This window comes from Lagopus muta, chromosome 26 (genome assembly GCF_023343835.1).
Source record: "Lagopus muta isolate bLagMut1 chromosome 26, bLagMut1 primary, whole genome shotgun sequence".
In the NCBI taxonomy this organism is placed as follows: domain Eukaryota; kingdom Metazoa; phylum Chordata; class Aves; order Galliformes; family Phasianidae; genus Lagopus; species Lagopus muta.
This window is the reverse complement of record NC_064458.1, coordinates 95,393-108,314: the sequence shown is the minus strand read 5'-3', so window position 1 is coordinate 108,314 and position 12,922 is coordinate 95,393. Positions and strand designations below refer to the sequence as shown.

Genomic DNA, 12,922 nt, shown 5'->3' with positions numbered 1-12,922 from the left:
GGGAAATGTTTGCATCTGCAGTGTAGATTAACTCTTCCCATGAGTAAATTCAGATGAAATGAAACAGAATTACCATATCCACAAACATACCATTGCTACGAAACAAGGAGTTGAAAATAGAGGCTTACCAGCAAGAAGTCCAAGGCACTTACATCCTAGCAGCCATTTTTTTGTTTTATTATTTAAAGTTAAGAGCACTCATTAGCTCACAAATTAACAAATTCCATTCCTGCATTTTAGATCAAGTTTCAGCCAAAATTAGGGGGGAAAAATGCAGCAAAACTACATGTGAACTTTACATCTCAGTAAAAGTTAGAACTCCTTACTTTATAAATAGAACTTATAGTTAACACTGCAAAAATGTAATGGCAGATCTCTAGTATCTTTAAGGGGCAGAGAGTATTGGATTATTGAGGTTTATGAGTATGCTGGCTTATACATACACATAGAGAAGCTTCAGAAGCATATAGCACATGGCTGTTTACCAGGGTTCTGTACTCCCAATCTTGACATTTCTCAAAAGCTGAGGCAGCTGCTTCGCCTTCAACTGTGCTTTCCATTCTGCCCAGACCAAAAAAGGAGCCAGAGGGCGCCAAAGTCCCTCCTCCTGCAAGAAGATAAACTGCTTGAACAGCATCATGTTTACACCAAGAAGGGTTCTGCTAATGTAGGCAAATACCTACCGCAAGACTACAAATTCAAAGAGAAAAAAAAGTTGCATGCAGATTCTAATTAGAGAAATGAGCTTGCCTAACAGTAGCCAGATGAGATTTCAAATTCTATTCCTGATGTAGCACCGCCACCCTCAGTAAATATACAGAAAGAATCAGAAGCCAAAAACAGATATTAACAATCTACTTCATGCGGGTCTTCAAAATGGGATACTAACAGAGCCTCCTGGGTTGATATCAATAAACCCAGAAGGTGCCCTTAACTTACACTTCTTTCTTCTTTCATACAGACATGCTACACTCACTGGCTCAATTAAAAAATCCTAAGCACTACCCACACTCACACTGTAAGTACTTCCCATCCTAAAGGGGTTTACCAGAATACATCCTCAGAGATGGTTAAAAGTGCATAGGCTGGGCTCTGAAACTTGGCTATATTCATTCTGTACAGCTCAGTGTGATCACCTGCTGAGCTCTGGAGATGAAGGACCCCGTTTGGGAAAGGGAGTTAATGTGTGCAGAATGGGCAAGGCAAAAGCTTGAATTCCAATTAGCATTTTGTTTCTGAGGTCACAGGTTTTCTTCCCCATTCATATCAATATCTTCCGATGAAACTGTAACCAGAACTGACTTTACTATATCTTACTTGGATTGAAGTAGTCTTGCAGCATAGATAGGGCCTGGCTCTAAAAGAGAAAAAATAACCCATATTTATGCACAATCATCGAAATCTTTAACACCACTTCCTACATGGCCAACCAAGGAAAAAAGAAAACAAACAAACAAAAAAATGATCAGCATACCCAGCCCTACTGTCATGCAAAGCAACTACCTCAGCAGAGAATAAGCCACTTTGCCATCAGACCAGTACTGTTATCAAGTCTGAGGAGGGGGCAGGGAAAGAACTAGATGGAAAATACTTTATTCCCCTCTTGCATTCCTAACTGTTCAGTTTTTGGGATGGAAAGGGATAGAGTGCATATGTAACATGTAGCTGCTCCAAAGCTTAATGCTGTGTTAATTCTGCACTAATGGGAAAGGCAGCAGGTCCCAGCGATCTTCGTTTTCCTTCCTCCTCAGGATAAGATGGTTCGTATGGAAAAACGCAGGGGCTGCAGCCTTCTCTGGATACAGTGCTCTATGGAGATATCTAGTACCTGAAGGTGGAAATGAAGGATAGCCATGAGCTCTTGACCCTTCTCCTCCCCTACCCCCGCACTCGCCAGCTTGCCAGTGACAGGTAAGGACAAAGCTTGCAGCCCATCAACACAAAACAGCCTTTGACACCCAGACAAAGATAGCCTTAAGTTTCAGGCTGTGCTACTTCCTGGAGGCGAAGTTAGTGCCAAGAAAGGCTTGGGAGTTCAGCTCTCCCACTCTAGTGTAGTTCAATGAAGGCTTCCAGCTCCTCAGGGATGAAGCCCTTGTAGGGAATCTTGTGCTTGTCCAGGACACGAGCAGCAAGGCACTGGAGGGTGATGTAATTGAAGGGCTGCATCATGCTCTTGGAGAGCAGCTTCTCATCCAGCAGCTCATAAGCAGTCTGCTTGAAGGCATTGGTGGCATCCATATGGGCTCCAGCCTCCATCAGTGCACTCATGATCAGTGGGCAGTTATTGCGAGCAGCAACATGCAGCGGGGTGTTGTTGTCATAGTCACGGCTGTCTGGGTCAGCCCCACACTCCAGAAGCAAGTTAACAACATGAAGTGATGGGAACTTGCCCACTGGGTAGCGTCCCACTGTCGTGGTATCTTTGTCCACAGCCATATGCAAAGGGGTGAAGCCATTCTTGGCTCGAGGGCTACACTTCAGCAGGCGGTAGATAGTTTGGCGCTTCTGGTGCTCCTGCTCTGGGGTGCATTCCACCTTCTCCAGCAGGAAAACCAGGTGGAGAATAATGGCCAGTGTCTTGGTGAACTGTGCCGAGTCAACTACAGGATCCTTGCCATGCATAAGTGCTCTCTCTACCTCCCGGACACCTTTGCTCAGTACTCCCATGAGATCAGAGAAGCCCAGCTGGGTAGCTAAAGTGCCTTTGGAGCGGTCCTGAAGCACATAAGAGAAAAGCTCAGCAAAGGAAAGGAAACTACTGGCTGTCATAGGGCTGAGAGGCTCCAGATTGCCTTGCTGCATGTCAAGAGCATACTTCCACAAGTTAATACAGCGTTCAAAATTGCCTGAGTCAGCATAGACAGCCCCTCGATAGCGGATATAATAGGAGGTGTCTGGGTGCGAAGGACCCAAGATGCGCTCTCTAATGAGCAGTGCCTGCATGCGCATCTCATCTGGATCAGTAATCAAGGCTTCTAGCTCCTCCAACGAACTTACTTCTCGTGAGTAATCGTATGCCAGCACAAGCTGCCTTGGTTCAGATTTAGGCAGGTACTGCCCACCCTCGTATCGAAGCTCCATTGCCCTTCGCCAATACTTGTGGGCTCCCAAAAGGTCACGTTTCTTATCCACAAATGTGGCACCTAGCAACTCCAGTGCCTCCACAGCAGCCTCTCGAGTGCAGAACACGTTAGGAACCTGCTGGTCATCCTGACTGGAAGCTGATGCACAACATCTCTCATGCTGCTCTTTGTCGCAGCCCTCAGGAGTTTTCCGACCAGTGCTGCAGCACCTCTGATGGCTCCCACCCAAAGCACAGGTCTCGTTTTGGTTCCCTGCAACATCCTCTTCCTCCTGCTGCAGCCCTCCCTGGATGAGATATTCTACAATATTGGTATGCCCAGTAACACTGGCAGCCAGCAGAGGAGTCATGCCATAGCCATCTTTCTCCATGCGGGCTTTGGAGCGGAGCAGTAGCTGCAGGATCTCCAGGCTGCCTGACTCTGCACAGTCATGCAGGGCCGTGTTCCCCTTCACGCTCCTGCGGTTGACATCAGCCCCTTTCTCCAGCAAGTAACGTGCAATCTCCCGGTGCCCTTTGTAGCAAGAAATCATCAAACAAGTGTGTCCATGCCGGTTCGCTACCTCCAGGTCAGCCCCGCGCTCTCCAACCAAGTAGCGCACAATCTCCAGGTGCCCGTCGAAGCAGGCAGCCCTCAGCGGTGTGGAGTTGGTCAGCGTGGTCTGGTTCACTGAGGCACCATGATCCAAGAGACTGCGCACCACCCCCAGGTGCCCGGCAGCAGATGCGGCCCACAGCGGCGGGGCCCCCTCGATGGTTTCTCCATCGAAGTTGACAGATCCACCCTCTTCCACGCGGGCCCCACAGTGATCCAGGAGGTACTCCACCACCTCCAGGTGTCCGTGGCGGGCAGCGATCAGCAGCGGAGTGCTCCCACCCCCGGAGCCATCACCTCCACCAGGCCCTGCTGTCAGCGCTTCCAGCTCCTCCCGGCTGCGGCTGCCCAGCAGCTTCTGTAGCAGCTTTAGCTTCCCATCGCGGGCCGCGTTGTACACGGCCGTGCGCAGGTCCATGGCGACGGGGGCCGCGATGAACGCGTCGGCCGCCTCCTGGCCATGGACCGGTTCCGCCTCTGCGGACCCAAATCGGCCCCGGGACGGGGAACGGGCGAGGGCGGCCCCCGGCGAGAAGGAGCCCTACGGGAGCGGAGACATTCGGCGAGACTGCCCTTACCCGACGGCGACAACCTTCACTCTCTTCGCCCAGCCGCCATCTTAGGTTGGAACGCGAAACAAAATGGCGCCCGGACGGCTCCAGGGACGGAGATGGAGGCAGATGATGGGAAATGTAGTCTCGCGCCCGGCAGGCAACGCGAGGGCTGCCCCGTAGGGACTCCGTCTCCCGGCACGCAAGGGGGAAGGGGCCACCACAGCCTGCGCCGAGACTCCGTGCAGGATGCTGTGTGAAATGCAGTCCGAGCAAGGCACAGAACGCAGCCCTTCCCCACGGATTCCAGGAGTACCGAGGCCGCGTTACCCGGCGCACCCCGCGCCCGTCAGCGCAGGGGCTTCTGGGGGAGGAGGAGGGTGGGAAGTGGTGGTGATGGGGGTGGATGGTTGCGGGGCGGCCGCAGTGAGCACCGCGGTTTCCCTTCCACAGTGTGGATTAGACGGGATCTGGCGGTGAGGGCCGCAGCTCTCACAGGGAAAGCAGAGCGGTTGGGGAGAGGTGGGCCTGGCTCTGAGTTGGTCAAAAGGCGGGAAAAGAAAAAGAGTCGCTCTGTGCCGGAATACCCTGAGAGCCCCCAGCGCGGCCTGAAGCCTCAGTTTCTGTGTAGAGCCGATAGGCTTTTGGCATCCAAAACCCTTCCGTAACCTTACGTGTACAAATTTCATTGGGGGTTTAATTTTTGTTTCGTTCCTTGAAGTGATTGAACTCCAAAAGGCTAGAGCTGCACGGCGTCAGGCTGTGCATTATGAACTGCTTGGGGTTGGCAGTAATGTGGACGGACAAGGTCTGCCCGCGGCACGGCGCTGTCGGAGCAGCGCTCTCAGAGCGCAGGATACAACGTGCAGCTTTATCTGTGCCCAAATGCTGACGCGGAGCGAAGCACAAATATTTAAGGCCATAAACACCCTGGTTGAGGTTAGTAGAGCTTGGGTTACTAGAGGCTATTTTTAGGGTGCAAGCCAAGTTTAAGTTGCTCAAATCTTTATATGGGGAATTGGTACCAGGTTTCTCCTGTTGTGTTTTATTTATAGCGTTCCTCTCCTTTCCCAGTAAATAAGATTAGCTTCATTATTTCTATTACCATTACTTAGTCTATCATTGTTATTGTTCAGTCCATCCATTCTTCCACCCATTTAGGTCTTGTCTGGAATTACCTAGGATTATGCTGCTAATGCATGTTGCCTTCACACAGAATATAATTTTTGTTGCTTAGAAACTGCTTTTGCATAACAGACAGCATGGGCCTAATTTTCACTTCAGCAGCTGTTAAAGTCACTGGGAGCAGCAGGTGCTCAGTGCTCCTGACAGCCAAAGCCAGTGTCTGTGACAGAATTCCCACACAAAGTTGGGCTGCATGCATGTGTCCTCTGCATGAGCAGTGTGCTTGGGGACAGAGCAGCTTCACACTGAAAAGAAAACAAGCCAAGTTTTCCAAGCACCTTGGATGCTGTGCAAGTGCTGTGTGAGGACAGGAGAAGTGGCTATGTGCACTGGAATATTTGCTGTGTGACTATCCTAATGTTCCCTCTGCAAATCCACACCTGTGTTCACAAGCTAAAAATTGTGTTCGCCTATGTAAATAGTTGTCAGCAATGAGTTTGGACACAGGTGGTCCATTTTAGTGGGGTTTCGTGTGTGTGTGCATGCACTAGCTGACTGTAGAATCATAGAACCATAGAATTGCTCAGGTTGGAAAAGACCTTAAAGATCAGCAAGTCCAACTGCAACCTAACCATACTACCCTAACTCTAACAACCCTCTGCTAAATTATCACATCCAAATGGTTTTTAAACGCATTCAGGGATGGTGACTCAATCACCTCCCTGGACAGCCTATTCCAGTGCTTAACAACCCTTTCTGTAAAGAAGTTTTTCCTGGTATCCAACCTAAACCTCCCCTGGTGCAGCTTGAGGCCATTTCCCCTCATCTTGTCACCTGTCACCAGTGAGAAGAAACCAGCCTTGCTCTTGCTGTAATTACCTTTCAGGTAATGGAAGAGAGCAATAAGATCTCCTCTCAGCCTCTTCTTCCCCAGACTAAATAGCCCCAGGGCATATTCTCCAAGCCCTTCACAAGCTTTGTACCCTTCTTTGGACCTGCTCCAGCACCTCAATGTCATTTCTGGATTGATGTGCCCGAAACTGAACACTGTACTCACAGTGAGGCCTCACCAGTGCCGAGTACAGGGGCAGGATGACTTCCCTGGTCCTGCTCACCACACTATTCCTGATACAAGCTAGGATGCCATTGGCCTTCTTGGCCACATGAGCACACTGCTGGCTCATATTCAGCTGACTGTCCATCAGTACACAAAGGTCTCTTTCCACCAGGCAGCTTTCAGTCACTCCTTCCCAAGCCTGTCGCATTGCCTGGGGTTGTGGCCAAACCGCAGAACCCGACAGTTGACCCTATTGAAATTCATACAATTTACCTCGGCCATTGATCCAATCTATCCATGTCCCTCTGTAGATCCTTTCTCCACTCCAGCAGATCAACACTCCCTCCCCTTCAATTGCACTACGTGCAACTGAACAGCTGAAAATGTGAACAGAACATGTATGTGCTTGGCTGTGACATATACACAGGTCTGTATCCCTGCTGGCGAGCATCTGTGTGTGAAAGCTGCTGTTTTTGTGGCAGGTCAAGGCACAGACACAGGCGGTGTGACACTTTCTCTCCCTGCAATCTCTTTGTGTTGCTATGGTGATCAGATGCACTCACACTTTTATCTGACGTATCTATTAGCTGAAGCTCCCTATTCATTTCCCCTCCTCACAATGCATATGAAATTTACTGTAACAATAAGTAAGCTTGTTAGCTCCCAAATGTATATCAGAGCCTTCCTCCAGTTCCTGGGTGAGCTGTTAGAAACATCACAACACAGAACTACAGCTGATTAAAATGTGCTGTGGTTTTTGTTTTTGTTTTTTGTTTGGTTTGGTTTGGTTTTTGTGGTGGTTTTTTTGTTGTTTTTTTTTTTTTTTCCCATGAATAAAGAAAATGCTCAGTAAAGATTGGAAGCATAGGTATGAAGTAGATGAGCCATGTACGCCCTGACCCAGCTGTGTGTGGATTATCTGGTTTGAGATGTCACAGAACATGTTGATGACTGTGTTACATCAACTTGTCTTGCACTGATGTGCTGCACTGGGGCAGGATTGGGCTGGGAGAGAGGCAGAAACCAGAGGCATTCTGATCAATTTCCCTTGACATTGGTTCTCCTGTTTTGTTTGACTTCTTTTACAGTAGTCACCACCAAAACAATTAATCTCAAACCAGGGTCCTTCCCAGGATGCCTGGAAACATCACCCAGAGATGGATACTGTCTCCTGAATCAGACTGGCATCGTAAGTGCAGCTCCCACTGATACAACACTGAAGAATAGATCTGCATATAACGTCCCATCTAACACAGTGTGCATCTGGGTGAGCAGGATCTGGGTGAGCAGGTCTGTTGCATGGGCTGGTTCCTGCATCCTCATGAGTAACAGTCACTGCTCCTCCTTGTCACAGAATCTGCCAGGAAACCTTCACAGGCTCCTAATGCCATGTGGCTCTGAACACCTGGCATTGAAGTGAAGGACTGGAAGGTATCACATCCCTCATCTATAGAATACGTCCTCCACATGGCCCTGGAGACTCCATGATTTTGACTTTGTAGGGTAATACAAATAAAGCCCCAGCCAGTGTTCTAAGACTACAGAGGGAACTTAAATACCAATCAGAGTAAAAGAAGATAAAACATGAGACATTTTGACAGGGCTGCTAGACTGTATGGCAGGAGGGTTACTTTTTTTTTTTTTTTAATTGCCATTTCATATTCCCTTTCAGACAAGTTGAATTATATAGTACTGGCTGCTGAAGGAGTTGCATAATTTTTTTCACAGAAATAATGACATAGTACTTAAAAAAACAAACAAAAAAAACCCAACAAACAAACAAACAAACAAACAAAAAAATGAATGGATCACTAAAATGTTGGGCAGAGACTTTGGAAATATAGGCTGAGACCGTACCTTTGCTAGAAACTTTTTCTGACCATGGGCTAGTCATTTAACCTTCCTGTGTCCTATTTCCCTGTCTGTAATGTGGGAATGAGAACTGTTCTCTATCTGTCTTGCTTTCTGAATCTTTAAACTCCGAGTTTAAAGGTTGCATTTTCTGTGCTTATAGGGCAACTAAAATCAGTTTCAATTCTTGATAAGGTATCTGTGGCAACCATAATATACAAAGTAGATAATAATAAAAGAGCTTGGCTATATGACATGGAACACAGTTTTAGCATGAAAGGATGGAATGTTCCTCATCCAGTGTTTAACATCTCTTTCCTCAAAATGTTGACAAATTTGGATCTGTGCTAACATATAAACAACTTGGGAATTAGGTTTGTGCTGATTTACTGAATCCCTGAGTTACTTTTTAGGACTGTGAAGGGATAACTTGGATTCCTGCAGTTTTCTGTAAGGTCTTTGTACTTAGTCTGTCATTACACCGAGAGCTAACAGCACTCTGGGTTGAGATCCTCATTTTTTCTAAGCTTAAATTTAGGTTTTAAATTTAAGTTTTTTTAATCAATCTCTGCAGCTTTTAGGGGATTGTCTAATTTTCAGAAGTCAGAGGAAGATAATCTTTTGCTACTAAGTCCAGAGAAGGCAAGATCTGCTGTATTTTTAAGTAACTACAAGAGAAATTTGCTGTACAAAGAGAACAATTCTAAAAATAGTGAGAAATGGCGCCATGACATTAGCTGGAACAATGACCCAATACTGAACTTGCTACAGGGGCCTTTGTCCTGTAACTACCTTCATCATTAAGGCTTGTGATGACATTATTTTCTGTGCTTATACAGGGCATGAGGCCATTGCTACCTGGAAGGAAGGATTTTTATCAGACTGCATGAAGTGAGCAAGGAGGAGAGATATGTTGGGTAACACTAAATCATCAAAGTTCCATTTAGATTAGACACCAGCCTAGCAATTTCAGCATTAGTGGTTGCACTACTGCCGTCCGATTTCTTGTACCTTTAATATATATCAGTAGAAGGGTAGAAGAAAGGGAGAGTATGTCATTCATCTTATGAAACAAGATCTTTTCTTTCATACTTCACCAATTGGCAGCAATTTGTACAGTTGTTAAATTCCTTTAGCAGTAAATTTCCTGGGAAAATAATTGCTCTGCTCCTACTTACAGATTATCTGAGATGATAATAATAATATCTTGGGATTTGGACCCTTTCTCTTCCAAATTTAAAGGAGAAAAAACTAGCTTTGAGGCAGATGGCAAGGTAGAAAAGCATCAGATTTGCACCTAAGAATTAGGTTCAATTTGCTTTTAATGTACAATCAGTTTCCTTGGGAGTGGCTCAACAAGTTGTCCCCTCCTCAATCGCATGCTATCATTCTCCTTTGCAGCATGTGGCTCCCTGGTAGGACAAAAGCCATGAGGAACATGCAGTCTTCTAGACAGACAGAGCACTCTTAGCCATCTTCCTAAGAGGTGAGAATTGCTTTCCTTTTACAAGGTAACAAATAAGGCAGAAATAAATAGAATAAAAAGTTGCAGCAGATCAACAAATATTTAGGAAACAGAACCTAGGAGCTGTTCAGTATCAATTGGACACAAAGGATGAGGACCCACGAAGAATCTGGATACAAGGACTGTAAAATATGTTTGTAAACTACAAAACAGATTGTTTTGGAGGTCAGTGGCTGTCTTCATCTTGCAGTGGCTTTTGAGTATCTTCAAGAATTGAGGAAGGCTCTTCAACTTCTCTGGGCTGCCTGCTCTAGGGCTTGGTCACCCTCAAAGCAGAGAAGTGCTTCCTGATGCTTTCAGACAGAATCTCCTGCATGTCATTTTTTCCCCTCAGCCTCTTGTCTTGGGACCACTGAAAAGGGCATGGCTCAGTCCTCTCTCACCCTCCCTTCAGGTAATAACAACGACAAGTGTGCCATGCTGAGCAGACAAAGAAAATATAGCTCCACCAACCAAATTATTAGAGACATTTCAGTACTTACTTTCCCCTCTGGCCTCAGCAGGATTCTGGAATTCCATTTTCACACTTAAACATCTCTGCGAATAGAGCCTCTGGCTGGTAATGAAAGTTTACTTGTTTTGATTTTTGAAACCCTGTTGGAAGCACCAAGATGGAACTTCAAAACAAGCAGAAGCTCTGAGTGCTCAGCAGACCTCAGCTGCTGAGGTTCAAACCCCAACTCTGCCACAGAAATATTGTGAATTCTATTAAGTTAGACACTTAAGATTCCTCAATCCACAGTATGAAGATAATGATAGTTGATCTTGATGTGAAATTGCTTTAAATCACCCGAAAGCAGGTGATTGCTGTACTTGGAGAGAAATACTCAATACTCAAGGCCCCACAGTATGGTTCTTCATGGACACTCCTCCTGTAGCTTCACTCAGAGTCTAAGCCTGTCCAGTCAGCAGTCTCTTCCTACCAGCAAGGGTGAAGATCTGTGCTGTATGGCAGGCTATGATTTGTTGTCACCTTTATAAATCAGAACAACAAAATCACTAGTCTTCCACACAGAGCCAGACCACAGAGAGCAGCACCTCCTTGTCAGGGATATCCTCCTTCGTTTCTTCTTCTCTTATCCTTCTTCACTTGCTCTCATTCATTCAACACTTGTGTCTCATTTCAGAGATGGCTGCCAGACATATTAGGTGGTGCAAAAACAAACAAACAAAAAAACCATAGTGTTCTTTGTGAGATCATGTCAGATCTCACTATAATCTTCTATCCAATTTGGTGACTGTATCTATGACTTTTTGCTCCATTTTCTCACCCAGCAGACTGTATATACATATAAAAATTTGGGTCATGTTTTTTTTTTCAGGGATATCAGAACTCAGCAGGATCTCTTTCTTTCATACCTGTGATAAACTTCTCCTGGAGTGCTCTGTCAGCCTGCCTATCTCTCTGTTGTAGTTTAGTCTGACTAAAATAAGTAAATTCAATATATACTTGGGAATGCTAGAGAAAATGAATCAAGCAGCAAGGAAAAAGATAAGAAAATGATAGCACTGAGTTTCCTGGAATCCTACTGAGAGACTGATTTAAGCAAGAAAAATAAAATCTTTTTTCTGTTCCCTTTTCTCTGATTTTGTTGAAGAGCGATCTTCATTTCACCCCAGGTTTAGTTTTGCTCCCACTCCCCAGCTTTTGCTGTTAATACCTTCTATATTTCATGAATAATGCATGAAAGGACAAGGCTGGCTCACATCCAAGGAAAGGATCTTGCTTTATTCCTTTTGACTACCATTGTCTGATTGGGGCATACTTCTCTCAGCCAGTAGAATCGGACAAGGGATGGTATCCTTCCTGTTGCCAAACTAAGACTCTTAAACATACTTCTGTCAGCAGTTGTAAAAAGGAAAAACGAAGAACAGTATCCTCCAGCAGCCTCACCTCTGCAGAGCTGCTTTGGTGAAAGGCTTCTTGCATAGAAGGAGAAAGAATTTTCAGCGAACGAAGAATTTGCTGGTTCTGGCAGAGATTGTGCCCTACTGAGCAAGGACCAACCCTTCCACTCTCTCCCTCTCTCTCCATTTTAAACATATGTGCTTTCTATGGACACTTTAATCAGATTCCAGATGGCTTGTTTCAATCTGGGGATTTGTGCTGCTCAGGAGATAACAATCCATTGTGCTAGCCTAGGTGGTAAGCATGTTTGTAATAGCTTGAGCTGGTACCAGGAGATGTCCAGGTGGTCTTATTTAACAGAGGGTATTAGTGATACTGCTATTGTCCAGGAAATCAGATAAATCTGAAGTCCAGGTGTTACCCTACACCACATTTGTGTAATGACTGCCAACTGCCAATTTCTACCTCTATTAAAACAGAGACTAAACATTGCAGAAAGGACACTCCTGGCTGATATTTTTTGGAACGAGATTGCCATTATCCACAAACTTCCTGGTGCACATCATTTAAAGTGCAAAATTTAATCTGAGCATGCACCCTTTGCTTATTCTGACTACAATTTTACTCTGCTATGTGCCTCTTTTGGCCTGTGCTTGAATTTCCTAAATTAAAGCATTTTCTCTAAAGGGCAGCAAATCTTCTCTGCCATGCTACAGAGCGTACCCCAAAACAAACAAACAAACAAACAAACAAAAAAAAAAAAAAAAAAAAAAACACTTCAGTGGGGCAAGATGATTTTTAGAAATAAATTGGCCAGGACAATTCAGTATTCTGCCAAGAGTAATTGGAAGAGAGAGTGAGAATCGTGAAGATCACTTATGAAGTTGTGTGAAAGAAAATGGTTCAGAAAGTGCTAACTTAGATTGCAATTAGAGTAGAGTAGAATGGGCTGGTCTGTAATAGTTTGGTTGGAAGGAACATTCAAAAGTCATTTAGTCCAACTACCCCATTTCAAGTGACAACTCTTTACAATTGTTCTGGAACTGCGCTCTGCCTAGCAGTGATATACCAGGTTGGCAAAGGGATTTGCCACAAGTTTTCACTAGACAATCACATAATAAGCAAGAGAAGTAATTGGCTTGAGCAAGGGAATGAGGTTCTCTGTTGATTTTACAGGTATGCATTCCCTCTTAGGAGCACGGTATTTAGTAGAACACATAAATTCTGTCCGGACGCAGAGGTGTGTGAGACTTTTGTCTAGACTTCTGATAGAGAAGCTATCTC

The 12,922-nt window shown here is 45.5% G+C and overlaps 1 protein-coding gene across 1 annotated transcript; it reads right to left on the bottom strand.

Annotated features, from left to right (window-relative positions):
• Positions 1-153: 153 nt before the first annotated feature.
• FEM1A (fem-1 homolog A) lies at positions 154-4,571 on the bottom strand. The gene has a single exon (XM_048927435.1). The coding sequence runs from the start codon at positions 4,096-4,098 to the stop codon at positions 2,050-2,052; it is 2,049 nt and encodes a 682-aa protein (XP_048783392.1). The 5' UTR covers positions 4,099-4,571; the 3' UTR covers positions 154-2,049.
• Positions 4,572-12,922: the final 8,351 nt, after the last annotated feature.